Genomic DNA, 23,659 nt, shown 5'->3' with positions numbered 1-23,659 from the left:
AATGGCCATCAAGGGTCTGGAGTCACAATCACGTGCCATATTTTGGTGGGTAGGTGTCCATTTTTTATTTTGGAGTGAAGAATGTAGTTTTCAAGAGATTCTTAAAAGGCTCCAAGTTACCTGCCAACAATTAAGACCACTGACTTGTCATTCCACGCCTTTACTGAACAGGCTGAAGAAGACAGATGCACAGAAAGGCAGTGACTTGCCCAGGGCTGCACAACAAGTTAGCGGCAGAGCCCGGCACAGAATGCAGGCTCTTCCAAATCTTAAATGTAAATCTGTCCAGGTTGAACTAAACTATTTGAATGGTCCTATTTTAGTTTCTTAAACATTCTGTAAAAAAATTAAAAAATGGGCAGAAGATATGAACAGACACTTCTCCAATGAAGACATCCAAATGGCTATCAGACACATGAAAAAATGGTCATCATCACTAGCCATCAGGGAGATTCAAATTAAAACCACATTGAGATACCACCTTACACCAGTTAGAATGGCCAAATTAGCAAGACAGTAAACAACTTGTGTTGGAGGGGATGTGGAGAAAGGGGAACCCTCTTACACTGTTGGTGGGAATGCAAGTTGGTGCAGCCACTTTGGAGAACAGTGTGGAGATTCCTCAAGAAATTAAAAATAGAGCTTCCCTATGACCCTGCAATTGCACTACTGGGTATTTACCCCAAAGATACAGATGTAGTGAAAAGAAGGGCCATCTGTACCCCAGTGTTCATAGCAGCAATGGCCACGGTCGCCAAACTGTGGAAAGAACCAAGATGCCCTTCAACAGATGAATGGATAAGGAAGATGTGGTCCATATACACTATGGAGTATGATGCCTCCATCAGAAAGGATGAATCCCCAACTTTTGTAGCAACATGGACGGGACTGGAAGAGATTATGCTGAGTGAAATAAGTCAAGCAGAGAGAGTCAATTATCATATGGTTTCACTGATTTGTGGAGCATAACAAATAGCATGGAGGACATGGGGAGATGGAGAGGAGAAGGGGGTTGAGGGAAATTGGAAGGGGAGGTGAACCATGAGAGACTATGGACTCTGAAAAACAACCTGAGGGTCTTGAAGGGGCAGGGGGTGGGAGGTTGGGGGAACAAGGTGGTGGGTAGTAGGGAGGGCACAGATTGCATGGAGCACTGGGTGTGGTGCAAAAAACAATGAATACTGTTACACTGAAAAGAAATTAAAAAAAATAATAAAAAAAATAAAAATCTAAGATTTGGATAGCTTCCTTTACTGTAGGGAAAGGAAAGTGACTAAGGAGTGACTAGGCTCTAGCCAAATTTTCAGCAGATCGCCTGTTTGGGTTGTACTCTTCCGGGTACCAATGAGGGGCCAGATGTACAGATGGTAACTAACACAGCGAGGCTGTCTGTGGAATATACCAATACTGAAAATTCTCGAATGTTTCCATTTTCACTTAAAAGTGTGGCATCCTACAGATGGCTACACATGAACATACAAACTATCTTGACCGTTAAATCCTAATGGGCAAATTGGATTTGATTTGCAGACCCAGTCAGATAGGCTACAGGGAGGCAAGAAGCAATTCCGAGGGATTCAGAGTTGAGAACAGGGAGGAATAATGGACAGTCTCTCAGGCGTTTTGGATAATATTATGGAGTGGTACGTATTTTAGCGGAAACATGAGAGTGAGTTACTCATCTGAAATGTGTATAAAATGGTCTTTTATGCTTAGCAAGCAAATGTGAGCAAGGTAACTTAGGGTGGGCAGCTATCTTATTTTTTTGTATACAGATATCTACAGATTGTATAATTTGTGGCAGAACAAAGTTTTAGGTGTAAATGTAGGGACTTATATCTACGCACAACTCCTGGTAGGTACACAGACAGCATTCAGTTAATGGTGGCTGTGATTCTTTATTTCTAAGATGAGGGCATAGACTTATGGTCAAATAACATTATTGTTTATATATGGGTTCTATCATTTACTATTTATTTAGAGTGTTTCTGAACCAAATTTCATTACAGGTCATAAGACCTACCCTTACAGGGTTATGGTGACAGTTAAAATATAAAGAGAAAGTTTTCCTTTGTCTTCAAGATTTAATATGATCCCTTAGAACAAAGAAAACATGAAAAAAAAAACCCCTGCTAAAATGACATTTCATGCAAGTATCAAATGGTTTATACTTCACAACACACTCTCTTATTAAAAGAACATATACATGGATAAGATGTCACAGGAAAAATTCACTTTCTATTATATTTGTTCATGTTGCTACTATTTTATGTTCCAGCACTTTAAATATTTTATAGCTATCTGGCCGAATAAAGTGCTACTAGGAAATAAAGCAGATCTATTGAAAGGGAACTTTAATAATGACACGGTAACATTAAGAACATCCTCAGAAGGACTCCTATACAAATCCGTAAATTAGAAAACAGATCTACATCACGTGACATTTGGGGAAAAAATGTCTCCTGAGGAATTTTACCTTAGTGAGGCGCCATGCTTCAGTAAGCTGTTGATATGATTGACGATCCAACTGAAGAGTCGCCCGTACAAAGTTTTCGCCATGGCATCTCGGACATCAGTGGCTTTTTCTACGGTATTGGGTCGTATGATGGTTTCTCCTCTAGTGACCACACAGTGGGAGGTGAGAGCTTCTTGGAGCTCATCTGCCTGAATGCAAAGCAGAGAAGCAGCTGGAAGAAAGAAACAGAGGTGCTGTTAGAAAAAGTCACGGCCATGCAGTCACTTCCCATAGAATGAAAACGTCTCAGTCTACCTTCTTCCAAAAACATGAAATAAATACGGGAAGACTTCATAATGTAAAAATAAGTTCCTATACAGTAGTTGTCCTGGGTCTTCTTGATCATTTTTCTCTACTTGACTGGTCAAATGTAGGCTGCCGTGTAATACAGCACAACCCAGACCGAACTGGCTGACAGCAGGGAAAACATTCGCACCAGCCAGTGGTTGTTTATGTAATGCTAAACACAGTTCCATTGAATTATGTTAAATAATGTAAAATTTAAATTATTCATTTAAATAAAGAATAGATTTGGAATAATTTCGATACCCATCATTACATACATATTTTTTAAAATGCAGAAATTAATTGGAAGATTACTTAGACTTTAGGGATAAACCCAAACAAATGTATTTTATGTAACTTCTGCAATATTTAACCAAAAAAGCATAAACCTTATCTTGACATACATATATATGTACATAAATATATATATATATATATATATATATATATATATATATTTAATCATACTACTTCTCAGTTACACATTTTAATTACTGAAGTTTGTTAAAATGTGATGCCTGGAACATTTATTTATATTTAATGATAAATATCACAGGGAATTTTAAATAAATAATATTTAAATTCAGTGGAGAAAACTCATTTTTTTTTAATTTTTTTTAAAGATTTTTTTTTTAATTTATTCATTTGACAGATAGAGATCACAAGTAGGCAGAGAGACAGGCAGAGAGAGAGGAGGAAGCAGGCTCCCCGCTGAGCAGAGAGCCCAATGTGGGGCTCGATCCCAGGACCCTGGGATCATGACCTGAGCCGAAGGCAGAGACTTTAACCCACTGAGCCACCCAGGCGGCCCGAGAAAACTCATTTTTGAATATAGTAATCATCTTTAACCCAAACTATTACATGACAGACTATTTTTTAAAATCAGTGGTTCTCCTTTCAAATTATTTTCTACATTTTGAACTTACTTTTAGCATTTGGGACAAGCTATTTCTTGGCTATGTGGCTAGGATCATTGAACCTTACTTAAATAATTTTTTTTTTTTCAGGGATGCCTGGGTGGCTCAGTTGGTTAAGTATCTGGCTTCGGCTCGGGTCATGAGCCCAGGGTCCTGGGATTGAGTCCTGCATTGAGCTCCTTGCTCAGTGGACAGCCTGATTTTTCTCTGCCTGCCGTTCCCCCTGCTTGTGTACTCTCTCTCTCTGACAAATAAATAAAATTTTAAAATCTTTAAAAAATTGAAAAAAATATTTTTTTCAGACTGTGGAAGTAACACAAAGTCACTGCAGAAATCTTACCTTTGAAGTTAACATTCTGCATTTTTTTTCCTTTAAGCATGCTTACTGCTGTTATCCTGCACATACAATTCATCTTAATAAAATATCTTAAGCATTTCTCATTTTGTTAAATATTGCTTATAAATGATTTAATTTGTTATATAATATTCTGCTCTATGTCATAATATATAAACAATTTTTAAGTTGTTGGATGTTTAGGTCATTTCCATATGTTCATAATTATAAAGAATGCTGGGATAAATATTTGGGGCATGAAGCTGGGTTCTTGTATTATTGTCTTAGCATAAAGTGCCTAAGTTCAACAACTAGTCCAGAGTATATAAACATATGTAAGCCTTTTGATATATACTATTTAGCTGCTCTTTAGAATCTCTGAACCAATTACATTATTATCAGACAAGTAAAAAACCAATAATTTCAATGCAATTTCATGGACACCACAGATTTTTTGAAAATAACCAATTTGATAGGAAAAAATGCCTTCGTTTTTCAATTTGTTTTTAACTGACTCTTAGTGAAGCTAACTACTTTCTTCTCTTCATATTTTTTATTAGTGATTTGTGGTTTTATTTTATAAACGGACTTTTGTCATTGATATATTTGTCTTTTCCTAATCAGCTTAGAAGAGTTCTTTATAGCTCACACATATTGCTTATGTATGTGTTGGAAATATTTTCTCTCATTTTTCACTTGTATTGTAATTTCATTTATCTTTCTTTTGTTAGTATGAAAGTTTTTAATTTTTATGTAGTCAAATATCCATTAAAAAATCCTTTCTGCTTTTGCTTCTCTGCACATAAAATCCTTCAAGTCTTTTCTCATCTCAGAATTATATAAATGTACTTTGTCTTGTGCTTTTATGATTTTTTGCACTTAAATTGATAAAGGTTTGGAATTTATTTTGGTATATGGTATATGACAAGAATTCAGATTCTTCTCCCAAATGGCTAGCCAGTTCACTGTCCCTACAGCACTGATTCCCTAGTGATTTTGTAATGCCATTTCCAGCAATTCTACCTGGATCTGTTTCTGAATAGTGTCTCCCATTGATTAATATGTCTATTTCTATTCCTACATTGTTCATTCATTCGACGTATATTTATTGAGTGTCTACTATATGCCAAGCATTCTACCTGGGAATATATTACTAAGTATAATACCTTATAAGACAGACTTCTAGTTTTGATCATCTTTATCCAGAAGGAATGGGAAACTAATCAAGAAATTTAAGTGGGAAGATAGAAGGAGAAGAGGGAGAGGAAGTACAAGGAGGGGGGAGAGGGACACTGAGAGAACCCACTGCTACACGCACTCAGTGGTTTCTGAATGATTGTGGAGAATGGCCTGGAAAAGCTCAAGAGTTGATGTGAAGGGACAATCGGGAGGTCCCTTAGCTCAGGTGAGAGGTGATTTTGTCTTCAGTGAGAATGATGATAATGGAGATAAAGTGGTTAGTTTTGAGAGATATTTGTAGAACAGACAGAACATATGCCTGATTGAAACAATGCACGTATAAATCCAACAGGAAACATGGCCTTGGTTTGCAGATAATTCCTTGCAACTTTAATTACAAACTATTTTAAGTAAGTCAGCAAAAATTTCTATTTTCCATGAATGGCTATTCCGGAAAGCACTTTAATTAATTTTAACTATATTCCCATTAATATTAACCTTCTGTGACCCATTTGACTGTCTTCTTCTATCCAGAAAAGGGTTCTCACTTATCAAAGTCATTTCTTAGTTTGGTAGTTTCCAAGTATATGCATATCTACAACACAGCTCTATTGTAAATCATTCTATTCACTGCTGATAACTTTTCTAATTATAATCAGTGGTGAGATTTGAATCCATCATTGGAGTTTTCTGTTTTTTCCTTCCACTTCTGATAACTGAGGACTGCTGGGAGCTACAGATCAGCTCGGAGCTACTGGCTCACGGATGCCAAAAACTACTAGATTTACTGAATGAAAGGTCAGCCTGGGATTTAAGCAACCTGCAGCACATTGGCTAAAAGAAGGCCCAGCTTTTTGTGGGCTGGAAGGAGCTCTATGGCTCAGAAAATCAATCAATAAATATCAGTCTAAAACCTTCTGTGCCAATTGACTTCATTTATATATGAAAAATCAGAGCAGGTTCCCAGGGCCATGCCAGTCATTATATGCCAAACTCAGTCCTGCTGTATTACCAAGCTGGTCCCAGAGACACAGTGGGAGGGAGATGATAGGGATCTGGGGACAGGTTCAGGCCAGGATGCCTGGCATCTTGTCCCCTGAAATTACCCTAAAACATCTCATTCTGTTTCTTATTAAGTATAAATCAGAAAAAATACATATAAATAAAAATTTATATCATAATTCCTTAAGTTATGAATGAAATGTCTAGAAAATCTGGAACTATGGGGGCTTATGACCATATTAAAAATAAAAAAAAGTGTATATTCTAAATAAAAAAGCTATGTCACCACAAGATCAATGGGAAAACTTAAGTTATTGGAATAATTCATCAAACTTTGCTAGTTAGAGAAAAATGTTGATTTGAAGCAAATACCATGATGCACTTTTCTTATATAGAAAATGATCACAGGGGGCCTGGGTGGCTCAGTGGGTTAAGACTCTGCCTTCGGCTCAGGTCATGATCTCAGGGTCCTGGGATCCAGCCCTGCATTGGGCTCTCTGCTCAGCTGAGAGCCTTCTTCCCCATCTCTCTCTGCCTACCTCTCTGCCTACTTGTGATCTCTCTCAGTCAGATAAATTTAAAAAATCTTAAAAAAAGAAAAAGAAAATGATCGTAAAATCAGTCAACCCAGGGTGAGTGAGTATAAAAACCACCCAGTATGAAAATAAATATACAAGTCTTTATTACTTATAAAATGATACAGATGCTAAATCTATAAAATAATAGCTTTTACTCCTTTCAGATCAGTTTACTAAATTTTAGTGATATTTTCTGTGTTTTTACAGTGAAACATCAATAGCTCCTAAAATAAGAAAGCCTAGTCTTGAGAAGAGTTTTCTACAGTAATCAGTTAATTTGTAGGCATGAAGATCTGTTTCAAATATTGGCCTTTAAAAACTTCATTTTATGCAAATTGAATTGGAGTATTCTTTTTTAGGATTCCAGATAAGTACAACTGCCTGAGATTATCTTTATGAGACACTTACAGTATTCCATTAGGCGTTTTTCAAGAGTTCAGTTTTGAGCAGAAGATAGTAACACTCACAGTTCTCCAGAGCTGCATGATTGGAAATGTGGCTCTTGTCAATCTGGTGTTCAGTTGCCACGGAAGAAAACTCGATGTTGCCAACATTCAAGATTGCAGCCAGGATACTGTATATACTTCCAAGTTGCTGAAACACACCATACAAATGTTAGCATCACCCTCCCCTGGAGGGCGGTGGCGATGGCTGGGGACAGAGCGGGCAAGAATCCCAAGGCTCCAGCACAAGGTCATTCTGCAGAGGATGATGTCAGCCTCTGAGACCCATGTAGGCTCAGTCTCCTTAGTCATTTTAGTATGAGAGGTGGGCATGGTGCCTCTTTGCCAGTGAGTGCTAAAAAAATATTTTATGAATGCAAATACCAGTAAAAAATAGAAACGAGGAGTTCCCCTAGGAGGAAGTAGAAATAATTGAATTCCTTAGGCCACAGATCAATCTATCTACATGAAACTGAACTTCAGAACTTAATGTGGTCCTGTCCAGATGCTCCTTTCCCTTGAGGCATTCTTAAAAGTGACATTATATGTGTGGATAAATGAGAGTGAGGAAAGAGAAATCCAAAGAGCCCAGCGCCCAAATCAAAGGATATGTGTGATTTAAGTTTAGGCATGAAAACTTTGGACAACAGCTTAGAGTTTATAGTGGTAAAACCCTTTTAAATAAGGTACATCAAAATACATCAGAAACACACCCACACCCACACTCTTCTTGGAGGCACTGGAGGCATTTTGCCAAGGAGACTATGGTCATTGTAGTTGTCATTCCAGCTATGTTCAAGGTGCAGTAAAGTATAGGAAAGAGACAAAATCCTTTATTGTTGTCTTATGTTGCTGCCTTGATTCTAACTCAGCTCCTCCACTTATCAGAAATGATTATCCCATCCGCTCCAACATCCCAATTCATGATAAAAACTATCATGAAAAAAATGGAAAAACTATCATGAAAACTATATGAAAAAAAATCTTCAGGGATATTTATTCATTCATATATAACATATATATGAGTATAGATTAAATGAATATATAAACATTAAAATAAATATATTTATTGAATGACTATACAGACATATCTTTGACTATCTGTGTTCTCACTTATCTGGTGCAACATATACTTTATGCCAGGCCTGCTTTAGTCACAGGGGTTTCAGCAGAGGCAAGACGAAGACATTTGTTTCCTTGGGGTGTTCAGGCAATGAGAAGGCCGACATTAAGAAAACAAACAAAGAGATGAACATGACATTTTCAGTAACTAAATGGGCTGTGAAGGAAATAAAATGTAGAGGAGTGAGAATGACTGGGGAAGGCAGGGAGGGCCTTTTGAGGTGGGGAGGTTAGAGAAGGCAGTCCTTTGGGAAGCAGAGACCTGGATGACAAGGGAGTCGGCCAGGAAAGAACTGGAATCAGACTGTTCCAGGCAGAGGGGACAGCAAGGACAAGAGCCTGCTTTGCAGAAAGAAGGCCAGAGTGGGGCTGGAGGACAGCGAGTAAGGGGCAGGGATGTGGGTGTGACAGGGGCCACGATGGTGAGCTTGGACAAGACCAGCCAGGCCCTCGGTGCCACCAGAAAGGGTGTGGGTTTCATTCAAAGGGCCATGGAGAGCCACTAGAGATTCCAAAGTAGGCAGCTGTGATATTTGAAACATGACTCTGCCAGGATGTGGAAATGAACGGATTGGAGGCAGATGGAAAAGTAGAATGGGCAGGAGGCTAGGGAGAGGTGGTGGCTTGGACTAGGACAGTGGCAGAGATGGAAAGCAGAGGATGGACTGGGGCATATTTTGGGAGTAGAGCAGTAAATACGCTGATGGGCTGGTGTGAATCAATTTTCTAAGAAAATTCTCTTGGTAAGGAATTTCCATTTGTAAAACGCATAACTTGTAAAGAACCAGCCAGCGTGGGCTTCAGTGGCACGTGGAGAGTTAAACAGAGCCTCTGACATCCTGCTCTACTTCTCACAAGGCAACGACAGACCTTGTGGATAATCTACACCAGGAATACTTCATAATTAGGTTGTTGAAAACTATTCCTTCGACACTTCGACACTGTGTGTATTTGTCAATTAGGGACTGGAAAGTTCAGATGCGTCCATTCCAAAGTCATATTTGAACAGTGTTTAGAGATCCACAATAGAGAATCACATGCTGAATCGATGGACATACAATTCTTATTCAGCTGTTTATGAGAAGGGTTGAGTAATCCTCCCAGGCTGGGGCTCTCCTTGATATCCTATAGTTGCAGTATCCATTTGGATTAAAGTTGGAGGCAAAAAATCAGGGCCCTGGCTCAGTTTGGCTTGACAGCTAGCTTGATGGGGCTCAAAAGGGCCTGACCTCCGGTATAGGTATGACCTTGACCAAGCACTTGGGTTATTCATGGTACAAAGACTAATCATCTCTGATGTTGGTCACCCTAAGGAATTCAAAACAATTTTTGTTTGATGGTTAACAATAATAAGCAAAAGAACATTTTCCCATATAAAACTACCGAGGCAATCTAACAACTTTCCATGAGCTTTGAATGAGCTGAGCTTTGAATCCTGACTCCTAGCCCATTGAATGTGCTATACCTTCCCACGGAGGAAGAGTGGTTTGCAGGAAAAGTGTGCTCCAAGTGCTCTGCAGAGTCTGGAAAACACTCACAATCCCTTCTACCCACTCCACCTCCTGCTGTACAGCTCTGTCTGTCCTTGAGAGAGCAGGACTGCTATTGCTTTTGCTATATTTGCAAGGACAAACACAGTTCTGGTTTGCTGGAGAGTCAGACCTTCATGGTTCTGATGCATCAGGCTCGAGCCTATTCCACTGCTGCTGGACATTTCTGCTTTCTGTGCTTGTACACTAGGCTGGTCTGCTAGGCAGACAGCAAACCAAAACTATGTGTGTGGGCAAGGTCCCTTTCCTCTCTACGCCAAGTTAATCTGCCCAAGGCAAAAGAATTCTGTTAGAAGGACTCTCCCTCTTCCAGAAGTTTACTGTCCTACCCCTCTTATTCAGTCATCCACCCATCCATTCATTCATTCAACCGTCTTCTGTTGACTATTTATTAAGCATTATGGGAGATACTGGGTATATACCGGGAAATAAGAATAATTTCTGCTCTCAAGTACTTTACATGTTCCTAGAACCAAAGGGCATGGATCATTTCCTATATTGAATTTCTATATGGGTCATGTCTACTTTCTGTATTTTATTATAGTTTTAAAAAAATTAATAGGCTTTATTTTTAGAGTAGTTTTCGGTTCACAACAAAACTGAGTGAAAGTGCATAGTTCCTATGTAGCCCCTGTCCCCCCCGCTCCACACACACAGCTTCCCCCATTATCAATATCCTGCATTAGAGCGATACATATGTCATAATCAATGAACTACACTGACACATCATTATCACTCAAAGTCCACAGTTTATGTTAGAGTTCACTATTGGTTTTGTACATTCTCTGGGTTTTTACAAAGGTAAAAATGATACATTTCTACCATTAGAGAAATTCCATTACCCCAAAAGTTCTCTGTGCTCTGCCTGTTTATCTCTCTTTCTCACAATCTCTAACCACCACTGGTCTTTTACTGTCTCCATGGTTTTGCCTTTTCCAGAATGTCATATAGTTGGGATCCTACAGTATACAGCCTTTTCAGATTGGCTTCTTCCATCCAGTAATGTGTATTTAAGGTTCCTCCATGTCTTTTCATGGCTTGATAGCCCAGTTCTTTTTATTTTTTTCTTAAGATATTATTTATTTATTTGACAGACAGAGATCACAAGTAGGCAGAGAGAGAGGAAGAAGCAGGCTCCCCACTGAGCAGAAAGCGCCATGCAGGGCTTGATCCCAGGACCCTGGGATCATGACCTGAGCTGAAGACAGAGGCTTTAACCCACTGAGCCACCCAGGTGCCCCGAGCCCAGTTCTTTTTAGTGCTGAAAAATATCCTATTGTTGGGATGTACCATAATTTATTTATCCATTCACCCACTGAACTTGACATCGCAATTACTTCAAGTTTTGGCGATCAGAAATAAAGCTTCTATAAACGTTAATGCACAGGTTTTTGTGTGGACATACGTTTTCAATTCCTTTGGGTAAATACCAAGGTCCTTGATTGCTGGATCACATGATGAGAGCAGGAGAACTCTTCCCATGGAGAATGTCACGTGAAGAAGAACTTTTTATTTTTTTTAAGATTTTTATTTTTAAGTCATCTCTACACCCAATGTGGGGCTCAAACTAATAACCCTCATAACCCTGAGATCAAGAATCACATGCTCTACTGACTGAGCCACCCAGGCGCCCTCTGCCATGTGAAGAAGAAGACAGAAATCAAGGTGAGGCATCTGCAGTCCAAGAATCACTAAGGATTGCCAGGGAATCACCAGAAAGTAGGGAAGAGGCATGGATCGTCCCTCACAGCCCTTAGAAGAAACCAACCTTGTCTCAAACTTCTCAGCTCTAGAACTGTGAGGAAATACATTTCTGTTGTTTAAGTCACCCAGTCTGTGGTACACTGTTATGGCAGCCCCAGCAAAGAAATATAGTATCAATGCTTTTTTGTTGCATTAATGAATAAGATATATAGCCTTGGGATAAGCAACGTGTTTTTTATCCTTAACTGTTTAAAAAGCTTAAGGGAAATATCAAAGACATAGTAAGAAATATCAAAGACATAGTAAGACAATTACTTTTGTGACTTGAATGTAAATACTTACTTGATAGTACACTTATAATTTTAATTTGAAAAGCATAACATAATTTGATTGCAAATTATTTTCAAATGTATAAGATAACTTGATCTACTACATTAGTAATTTTGAATTATTATATTTTCAGGGCTAATAAATTTAAGTGTTTAGGAAGATTTTAGTTAAATGATCAGGAAGTTTAGAAAGTCCTTAACATTCTTTGTAAGACTGCTGTGTCGTCATTCAGAATATTTGAAAGACTGAGATGCACTAAATTTTTATCTGGTTTCAGGGATTTAAAGAACTTAATTAATGATGTCGGTTTAGGACAACTTGAGGTTCTATTTATGAGTTAAGTGAACAAAGTTACTGAATGTTGTTTCTATTCTCATAGAAACACTGTTAGATGCACAAATTCAAACAAAAGATGTGTCAAGAGAATGAGAAGACAAGCTCCAGATTGGAAGAAAATATTTGCAAAAGGTACATCTGGGAAAGGACTGTTATCCAAAACATACAAAGATTTTTTTAAAGTCAACAGTAACGGACGCCTGGGTGGCTCAGTTGGTTAAGCGGCTGCCTTCGGCTCAGGTCATGATCCCGGTGTCCTGGATCGAGTCCCACATCCGGCTGCTTGCTCAGCAGGGAGTCTGCTTCTCCCTTTGCCACTCTGTCTGCCTATGCTCTCTCTCTCTCTCTCTCTCTCTGACAAATAAATAAAATCTTAAAAAAAAAAACTCAACAGTAAAAAAATAAATAAATAAAAAACGTAAAAAAACGAGTTAAGGACCTTAACAGACCCCTCACCAAAGAAGATATACAGATGTAAAACAAGTATATGAAAGATGTTCTAGATCATGTGTCATCAGGAAAACACAAATTAAAAACACAAGGGTAGGGGCACCTGGATGGCTCAGTGGGTTAAAGCCTCTGCCTTTGGCTCAGGTCATGATCCCAGGGTCCTGGGATTGAGCCCTGCATCGGGTTCTCTATTCAGCAGGGAGCCTGCTTCCCCTCATCCCCTGCCTGCCTCTCTGCCCACTTGTAATCTCTGTCTGTCAAATAAATAAATAAAATCTTAAAAAAAAAAAAGAATTTAAAAACACCAGGGGATACCACAGCATACCTCTTAGATTGGCGAAAATCCAAAACACTGACACCACCGAATGTGATAACTCATAGTCCAAAGAAAATGTATTCGGTTATTATTTTAGAGAATCATAAGAAATGTAAGCAAAATTAAAGCGGAAAAAGGCATTTTCATTTTGGACTTCAGACATATGACTCTGGGGGCGCCTGGGTGGCTCAGTGGGCTAAGCCTCTGCCTTCAGCTTAGGTCATGATCTCAGGGTCCTGGGATCGAGCCACGCATCAGGCTTTCTGCACAACAGGGAGCCTGCTTCCTCCTCTCTCTCTGCCTGCCTCTCTGCCTACTTGTGATCTCTCTCTGTCAAATAAATAAAATCTTAAAAAAAAAAAAAAGACATATGACTCTGTGCGAAGAAAAACAAATAAAACTTCCTGTCATGACACAGTAAGTACCCTCTCTAAAATAAGCTGAATCATAAAACTAGTCATCATTTATTTTAAAAACTGTGGCAGGAAAATGGCTGAGGAAATCATGTGTTTTAAAAAGTTTTAGAATTTTCCAATTTGTGTGATTTTTAGAGGCTATCTGATTCGGCTTTGCCTCCTTTCCTTTGGATTATAATGACTCGCCAGTGCACAAGTGAATTACAGCTTCGGGACACAGATACCATGGGTGCTATCAACAACCAACTAGAGAAAGCTAAGGGGGAGGGGAGAAAGGGAGGGAGAGAAAGATACTCCTCTTGGAGAATCACCGTAACTATGCTGCAGCCTCTGACACAGGACACACTAAGAAAGCCAGTGAGATTAAAAAAAAAAAAATCAGGACTTGGATAAAAAGGAAGTAAGCACCTACTCAGTTTACGTCCACTGTCTTCCAAACCTGGTCAGTCTGCCCCGTTAACTCTCGGAGTCTCTGCTTTCAGATGGGAGACACCACGTCTTAGGAGAGTCACGCTGGACTGGACTAAAAGTTATTATTTAGCAGGGACTGTGTTTCACTTCAGCCACAGATTTTATATTTTCCTTTATTCTAAGCTGTGTGTTTTGATGTTCCCATGTCGGATGAACGCTGAGCATGTTTAAGTTTGGAATATGATGTTTGAGAGAAACAAACTTGACGTGCCAGTAGATGTTAAACGCAAGGCTGGTTTAATGTTACTGAACATTGTTCTACCAAGCAAGAGGAAGGGGCTGAGCCAAATAGAAGTAAAACCCTGCCTCTAACGAGGGGGACTTAGAAGTAAACAAACCAATTAAAAATGATTCTCTGCTTCTAAGCTACCAGCCTCTGGGGGAGGGAACTGCTAAGATCGGGTCTTCTGATGGCAAAGAGCAGGGAAAAGAGCTACAAAGGGATCCAGCCCTGGCCAGAAGCAGGAGCTGTCTGCCTGGGGTACAACATGCCTCCAGCTTGGAGAAGGCCCTGAGATGCGGTTAACCTGTGATGTGTCCCCCCAACCCGTCGGCCAGTGGGGCCACACCACAGTCCAGAGGGGCACCTACCACTAGCAACACTCATCTTATGACCAAGGACTGGAGGGGAGGGTAGATGGCTGCTTTTTTCTTTATTCGTGGCCCACCAATCAACTGGCTTCTGCTTTGAGAGCTAGGAAACCCCTCCTTCCCCCCAGTGCTGAAATCAACTTGTCCCCACAGGTACAAGCTATGGGTGAGGGCAGGGTTAGGGAGGGCAAGTGACAGAGCAGAAGGGGAGGAGCCAGGTTTGAATTGGAATTTTGCCAGGCAAAGTGGGGAAGGTGCTCGGGGCAGCAGGGAGGGACTGGGGTTGGAGTAGGGTTAGGGTTAAACTAATTCCTACCATGTCAGCAGGCAGAGCAGCAAACATCCTAATTTCACTCATGATGCAGCCAATCTAGGATTATACTGTGTTGAAACACTCAGGAGGACAAGGTTTTGGCCCTTTGAGCCAGAGAGCAAAAGACTCCAGTGGTCACCTGTGATGCTCGGGACATCAGGAGTAGAGCATAAGAAAGGGAGCTGGAGTATGGCTGAAACTCATGCCTCCCGAGTCAGGGACTTCCTCACCCAGAGCTGAAGCAGTGACAAACACATTTATTTTACCTATAATAAAAGTAACAGTTATATTAGGAGACCTATGAGGGATATCTGTGACCTTGGATATGACAGTTCAGGTGTTGTTCTTAAAAGGCAGTCAAGTGGACACAATGCCACACCCAGACCTCAGAGCACATAGCGGGTGGACAGCACTCTACTCCTTCCGTGAGAAGCCACGGGAAATTCTATACCACCAATCAACTGTCAACTCCTGTGCCGTCCTCATTGTTTCTCTCCCAGCTCTCCAACGAAGCCTGCTATTGGTCAAGCCAATTCTCCCATCCTCATATATCCATTCAGTCGCCCTGCCAACTCTGTTGTCACTGTTGTCTTCTCTTGTGAGGGCAGAGCGGGGGAATGAGATTCACACACGGGCCACTGTAAGAACCAGGCAGCTCTCTCCCCAGAGAACGTTCTTCACAGTAACATTATAGCTAAGAGCAGAGTACAAGCTTCCTCCAAAACCTTCCTCCAAAACCTCCAAAACCAAAACCAAACCAAAAATGGATTCTTTGTTCCATTTTATGGCCTAAAAGCTATCTAATGCATCGACCAAGAGAAGGCCCCCAGTCATCTCCTTTTTTTTTTTTTTTTTTGGTTTGTTTTTAAAGATTTTATTTATTTATTTGACAGAGAGAGATCACAAGTAGGCAGAGAGGCAGGCAGAGAGAGAGGAAGAAGCAGGCTCCCTGCCAAGCAGAGAGCCTGATGCGGGGCTCGATCCCAGGACCCTGAGATCATGACCTGAGCTGAAGGTAGAGGCTTAACCCACCGAGCCACCCAGGCGCCCCTCATTTCCTTTCTGCCCAGGTACCTTGGAGCCACCAAGTTTCCCGATCTGAGCGACAGTTTACTGGCTCTGGACTTGATGACAGCTTGAGTTGTAAGACCATAGCTACAGGCAGGGTCGGTGAATCGACAGACAGCTGGCAAGCTGAAGTCTCTATTTGTAAGCCAAAGAGTTACTCAACTTCAGCTCAAGACCTCTCAGGATTAAACTATTTGACTCAGGCTGGATTCCACCTTGGCTTGCTGTTGAATCTACCGTATTGTTTTCCTCCTGTCCATGTAATTCACAGTTGTCTGGCAAAAACGGAGAAGTCTTTGGGGAAAGTCATGTGATAACTCCTCTGTGATCTAGAAAGTTATTTCTCCTTGGTTGGTCCTGGAAACAGCCTGCTAGTTTCCCTATGAATGCTCAACCTTTTAGCCACTTCTCCAGTTAATTCATCAAGGAAGATTACATTAAGTTTATTCCAGAAATGTTAAGGATACTTACATATTAAGAAATCTATCAACATAGTAAGTGATATCAACAAGTTGCTGCAGAAAAATATGATCATGTCAATCGATGATAAAAAGACATTTGATAAAATTCTATAGTATTCCTAAGAGCAGCCCTAAGCAAAGCAACAATAAAAGGAAATTATGTGATAAAAGCTCTTTGTCAGAAATAAGAGCAAAACACTGAAACTATTTTTATTTAAAATCAGAAAAGAGACAGGGAGGCAAGTTATAATCCTTAGTAATTAATATCGAGACCCTAAGTCTTAGATGCTTTAAGTACACAAAAGAATAAAATGACTGATATAAGAGGAAAAAAAGTATAAAACTATCCCTTTTGCTGATGACATGATTATATATTTACAAAAGTCTACCAGCAGAAAAAAAATATTGAGGATTACACTAAAAACCATGACCTGGTTAGAAAAAAAATCCTAAAAATAGAGCTTAAGTTCTAGATAAATAAAAACATAAATTATTAAAAAACTCAAACAACACTTAAACAAAGGGAAAGACATGTCATGATCTGGGATGAGAAGACATAAACAACATTATCAAAATGACAATGCCCCAGAAGTTAATATATAAATTTAATACAGTTCTCCTTAGAAGTCCAGCTGGGGGTTTGAGAAGCAGATAAGTTAATCTTAAAGTTTCTATAGAGAAACAGATACCAGACAATAGCTAAGGCAAGTACTGAAAAGAAGAAAGTGAGAACAGGACTTGCCTTCTTGATAGGGATGACTTACTAAAAATATAGTATTAAACCACTGTAATCAAGTCAACAGAATATTGTTATAGAGACAGAAACACAGACTGATGGATAAAAGAGAGACTCAGAAAGAGATTTCATGTTATATAAGACCTTAATATAAGAGAGGTCAAGCCAGTAGGCAAAGGGTAGTCTTTAGGAGTCTCATGCTCTACCGACTGAGCTAGCCGGGCAGTTAAGGGTAGTCTTTAATATAGTGTGAGGCATGACTGGCTCATCACTGGAAGGAAATAAAAGTGATGCCCTATTTGGTACTATGTGAAAAGTAAATTTCAAATAGATTAAATATATTTAATACAGTGAGTATATTTTTTAAGCTTTCTAAAAAAAAATCTGGGAGACTACATGTAGTAAGGGAGACAAAGGGGAGAATTTTTAAACCAAGTTGAGATCTCTGATGTCACAAAAAAGATAAACTTGTCCGAATACATAAAAATTAAAACCCCATTTTTGTATGGTAAAAGATGTGACTTAAAAGTAAGTATGTCATGGGGGTGCCTGGGTGGTTTAGTCAGCTGAGGTCTGACTCTTGATTTCAGCTCAGGTCATGATCTCAACGTTGTGAGATCGAGCCCCGTACTGGGCTCTGCTCAGTGTGGAGTTTGCTTGAGATTCTCTCTCTCTCTCTCTGCCCCTCCCCAGCTCGTGCACACACACCCTCTCTCTCAAATAAAGAAATACATAAGAGCTTTAAAAAAGTAAGCCAAAACATATTTATAACACAAATGATAAAAAAAGTCTATAATGTTCAATGAGAACTTACAAACTGACTCAGAAATGGCTCAATAAAAAGGACAACATAAAAATACAGTTCATACAGAAGGAAACCCAAGTAGCCAGCAAACAAATGGAATTAACTCAAATTCACAATTAGTCAAGGATATGCAAACTTGAGTTGGTACTCACACCCATCATCAGATTAACAAATATTTAAAAAGCTACAACACAAGGCAGAGATGGTGATGGGAAAGATAGTCACATACAATGCTGGTGGAAATATGAAGTATTTCATAGTTGTTGGAAGGCAATATTGTAATTCATATTCAAATTTAAAGTATACATACCCTTTGACCCAGCAATCCCACTGCTAGGGACCTATCCTATAGAAATAAATAGCACCAGGAAATAAAGGCATTATTTTGGTTTTGCTCAGAGTGACAAAGATCTGGAAACATTAAGAGACGTATGCCCAGTCATATGTGAATGGCAGAATAAATTATGGTAGTACACGCCATGGGACACTATGTTGCCTTTAAGAGTACTGATTTAGGGCTATACTAGATAAGTTGAAGGGATTTCTGGAAGCTATTGCTGAGTGAGAGAAACCAGGTATAGAAAAGTTGTGTGATATAATGCCGTATTAATAAACAATGACCATCCCTCCAGAGGCATGTGTATGTTATATATGTGTACATGTATGTATGTGGTGTGTACAATGTTTTATGAGCAGGGAGACAAAAATGAAATTTTGGATTACATATGCTGAGTTGTTAACATTCATTGGCTGGGGAAAGGGAAAGAGAGCAGATGTGGATGGGAGGGGTGAGATGGGGAAGAGAGAGCTGAACAAAAGCAAAGTTTTACAAGCCCGCACTAGAAAGTGATGAGCTGATCCCCAAATTTCACACAGAAATTTGAGGGACCCAAAACAATCTTGCAAAAGAACCCACACGCTCCAATTTCAAAACTTATTATAAAGACACAATAATCAAGACATGCTACTAACATAAACACAGACAGAGAAGTCACTATCTTAGAATTGAGAATTCAGAAGTAAAGCTCTACATTTATACATTTATGTCCAACTGATTTCCAACAAGGATGCCAAAACCAGTCAATGGGGACAGAAGAGTCTGCAACAAATGGCTGTGGTATGACTGCGTGTCCATGTGCAAAAGAAGTTACTTCGCACCAGAAACAAAAATTAACTCAAAGAGGAACAGCAACCTGTATGTAAGAGCAAAAACTATGCAGCTCTTAGAAGAAAACTAAGGCATAAATCTCTGTGGCTTTAGATTAGACAATAGTTTCTAATCTATGATACCAAAATCAAAAGCAATAGAAGGAAAAAACAGGTAAACTAGACCCCATAAAAATTAAAAACGTGTATACTTCAAAGGACACCATCAAGAAAGTAAAAAAACAACTAATGGGAGAAAATTTCTGCAAATCCTACCTCTGATAAGAGACTTGTATTTACAATATAAATAATTCTTACAACTCGATAATAATACACAACCCATTTTTTTTAAAAGGTAAAGTATGTGAATAGATATTTTTTCAAAGAAGAGATATAAATGACCAGTAAGTACACGTAAAGAAGTTCAGGGTCACAAGCCATTAGGGACATGCATATCAAAACCACAGTGAGATATACTTCATACCCACTAGGATGGCTCAAATATAAAAGATAGATGGGATGTGGAGAAAGGGGAGCCCTCCTACACTGTGGGTGGGAATGCAACTGGCGCAGCCACTCTGGAGAACAGCATGGAGGTTCCTCAGAAAGTTGAAAATATAGCTACCCTACAATCACACTACTGTGTATTTACCCTAAAGATACAAATGTGGTGATCTGAAGGGGCACGTGCACCCTAATGTTTATAGCAGCAATGTCCACAATGTCCCAAAAGAACCTAGATGTTCATCAACAGATGAATGGATAAAGAAGATGTGGTGTATACACACACACACACACACACACACACACACACACACACTCATACATACATACATACAATGGAATACTATGCAGCCATCAAAAGAAATGAAATCTTGCCATTTGCAACAAGGATGGAACTAGAGGGTATATATTGAGCAAAATAAATCAATCAGAGAAAGACAATTATCATATGATCTCTCTGATATGAGGGATCTGAGAGAAGGGCAATGGGTAGTGGGGGGATATGGAGGGAAAAAATGAAACAAGATGGGGTCAGGAGGGAGACAAACCATAAGAGACTCTTAATCTCACAAAACAAACTGAGGGTTGCTGGGGGTTGGGAGTTAGGGATAAGGTTTGGGTTATGGACATTGGGGAGGGTATGTGCTATGATGAGTGCTGTGAAATATGTAGGCCTGATGATTCACAGACCTGTACCCCTGGAACAAATAATACACTATGTTAATTAAAAAAATAAAAAATAAAATGAAGGACAGATGATAGTAAGTATTGGGGAGGATATGGAGAAATTTGAAATGTCATACACTCCTGGTTAGGGTATAAAACAGTGCAGCTGCTTTGGAAAACAGCCTAGAAGTTCCTCAAAAGGTTAAACACTGTTACCCTATGACCCAGTAGTTCTACTCCTAGATTTGTACCAGGAGAAATGAAAACTTATGTCCACACAAAACAGTTGTACATGAATGTCTGCAGCAACATTATGCCTAACAGCCCCAGAATGCACCAACCTAAATATCTATCAACAGATGAATGGATACATAACATGAGGTAAATCTATAAGGAGAAATATTATTCAACAATGAAAAGCAATGAAGTGCTGTCACATGTTATAACTTGAAAACTTTAGAAAGTTGAATGAGAGAAGCCAGTCACAAAGGATGATATATCGTATCACTCTGTTTTTGGGAACTTTCCAGAAGAAAAAACTCTACGGTGATAGGAAGCAGAGATGAGGCAGGAATGGGGAGGAACTCCTAAATGCTAACATGTTTCTTTTAGGAGTGAAAAATTTAGAGCATGAAAATATCCTAAAAATGATTATAGTGATAGAGGCGCAACTGTGACTATACTAAAAGTCACTAAAATGTACCCTTTCAAGGGCTGACTTGTATGGTACGTGAACTACATCTTAATAAAGTTGTATTTAAAAAGTTGCATTGAAAACAAGACTGCACTAAAAAAATAACATGCCATTTGCTCCTGCTTATGCATTTGTATAAAATGTTAATTATATGGGGAGAGGCAAATGTAAGCAAAAGATTAAGAACAAAACCAAATTCAATTATATGTCAAGACCACTGTTTCTTTATGTATAAAGTAAATATTGTAACATTCTAGTAAATATTCTAGTTATTTCATGAGGTTGTTTCAGTAACTAAAAGGACAATTCACATAAAACACTTGATACAATGTCTGGCATGTATTAGTCACTCAATAAATGGTCATTCTTACCATGAGCGATGACAAAAAGGTACTTCCTAAAGAGGTTCGATGTCTTTCAAACTTACCTCCATCGTAAAACCTAGGACTTTGAAACATTGCTCAATTAATTCATGTTGGGATTTATAGAAACTATTATTCATCATGTCCTGTACTGTTCTGAGGTGGTCGTTTTGTAGGTATCTGAAAAAATATGAAAGGATGAGTCAAAATCTAAAGTTCAATGGAAAGTGAAAGCATTACTTAGAAAAGTGCCACCTGCTGTGTTACCTGGGAGGCTTATTTTCAGGTAATTTGTAATGGGCTAGTTTCTTCTTTTCAGCTAATCCAGCATAGATGTAGTAAAAGATATGAAAATTTTTTTCTCCACTGAAAAAATAAGACATTTTCAGTAAGGCAATTTAGTAGGAATATTTGCTAGTTGTTAAAATTACTTGAAAATATAATTATCAGAACAACTATGAGCACCACCACAGGCTTCCCGGAGTACTGAATTTTGGCTCGTTATCGTCATCATCACTATTTTCAACAACCACTATCATTAAATTCCAGACACTGCTAAGAACTTCATAGGAATCATTCAGTGCACATGTGTGAGTGATTACCAGGCATTGTTCTAGACACTGGAAATGTGGCAGGAGTGAAATAGTCAACAATTACTAAACTCTTGGATTTTATATGCCAGTGGGAGCAGAGAGTAAAAGAAACAATTTTATGATGATATATCAAATGGTCAGAAGGGCTACATTATCCCATTTACCTGCTGTAACACCCTAGTTACTCAGAGGAGTCTCTCATTTTATATACATGGATACTAAGGCTTAGAGGGGTACCATTCTCCCCTCAGGTCACACAGTTGATGACTAAATTGGATTCAAACCAGGGCTGTTAACTTTAAAAAAGTTTTTTGGGTTAGTTTTATTTTCTTTCCTTATTTTTTAAAAATTTTTATTGTGTTATGTTAGTCACCATACAATACATCATCAGGTTTTTAAAATTTTTATTTTTTTTAGTGTTCCAAAATTCATTGTTTATGAGCACATCATTAGTTTTTGATATAGTGTTCCAAGAGTCATTGTTTACATATAACACCCACCGCTCCTTGCAATACATACCCTCCTTAATACCCACCACCAGGCTCACCCATCCTCCCCCTCCGCCCCACCGCTCTTCCTCTAAAACCCTCAGTTTGTTTCTCAGAGTCCACAGTCTTTCAAGGTTCGTCTCCCCCTCTGATTTCCCCCAGTTAACTTTTCCTTTCCTTCTCCTAATGTCCTCTATGCTATTCCTTACATTCTACAAGTAAGTGAAACCATATGATAACTGACTTTCTCTGCTTGACTTATTTCACTCAGCATAATCTCCTCCAGTCTCACACATGTTGATGCAAAAGTTGGGTATTCATCCTTTCTGATGGCTGAGTAATATTCCAGTGTATATATGGACCACATCTTTATCCATTCATCTGTTGAAGGGCATCTCAGCTCTTTCCACAGTCTGGCTAATTGTAGACATTGCTGCTATGAACACTGGGGCACATATAGCCCTTCTTTTCACTACATCTGTATCTTTGGGGTAAATACCCAATAGGGCAATTGCTGGGTCGCAGGGTAGCTCTATTTTTAATTTTTTGAGGACTTTCCACACTGTTTTCCAAAGTGGCTGCACCAACTGGCATTCTCATCAACAGTGTAAGACGGTTCCCCTTTCTCCACATCCTCTCCAACATTTGTTGTTTCCTGCCTTGTTAATCTTTGCCATTCTAACTGGTGTTAAGGGGGTATCTCAATGTGGGTTTGATTTGAATTTCCCTGATGGCTAATGATGAACAGTTTTTGATGTGTCTGCTAGCCACGTGCATGTCTTCATTGGAGGAGTGTCTGTTCATGTTTTCTGCCCATTTTTTGACTTATCTGTTTTTTGGGCGTTGAGTTTCAGAAGTTCTTTATAGATCTTGGATATTAGCGCTTTGTCTGTAGTGTCATTTGTGAATATCTTCTCCCATTCTGTGGGTTGTCTGTTTGTTTTGTTGACTGTTTCCTTTGCTGTGCAGAAGCTTTTTATCTTGATGAAGTCCCAAAAGTTGATTTTCGATTTTGTTTCCCTTGCTTTTGGAGGCCTGTCTTGAAAGAAGTTGCTGTGGCCCATGTCGAAGAGGTTATTGCCTATGTTCTCCTCTAGGATTTTTAGGGATTCCTGTCTCACATTGAGCTCTTTCATCCATTTAGAGTTTATTTTTGTGTATATTATAAGAGAACTGTCAAGTTTCATTCTTCTACACATAGCTGTCCAATTTTCCCAGCACCATTTATTGAAGAGACTGTCTTTTTTCCACTGTATATTTTTTTCTACTTTGTCAAAGATTATT

General features: G+C 39.0%; 1 protein-coding gene across 1 annotated transcript in view; it reads right to left on the bottom strand.

Annotated features, from left to right (window-relative positions):
- Positions 1 to 23,659, bottom strand: part of LOC111139708 (myosin IIIA) — a 240,851-nt gene that overhangs the window by 91,565 nt on the left and 125,627 nt on the right. Inside the window, exons 15-18 of the mRNA XM_022492055.1 lie at positions 21,562 to 21,660; positions 21,360 to 21,474; positions 7,278 to 7,404; positions 2,477 to 2,687 (exon numbers count right to left, since the gene is read on the bottom strand). Of these exons, the coding sequence (XP_022347763.1) occupies positions 2,477 to 2,687; positions 7,278 to 7,404; positions 21,360 to 21,474; positions 21,562 to 21,660 (552 nt within the window). The remainder of the gene's footprint in view (positions 1 to 2,476; positions 2,688 to 7,277; positions 7,405 to 21,359; positions 21,475 to 21,561; positions 21,661 to 23,659) is intronic.

This window comes from Enhydra lutris, unplaced genomic scaffold (assembly GCF_002288905.1).
Source record: "Enhydra lutris kenyoni isolate GAN:26980312 unplaced genomic scaffold, ASM228890v2 scaffoldscaffold113, whole genome shotgun sequence".
NCBI lineage: Eukaryota > Metazoa > Chordata > Mammalia > Carnivora > Mustelidae > Enhydra > Enhydra lutris.
This window is presented reverse-complemented; position numbering and strand designations above follow the sequence as displayed.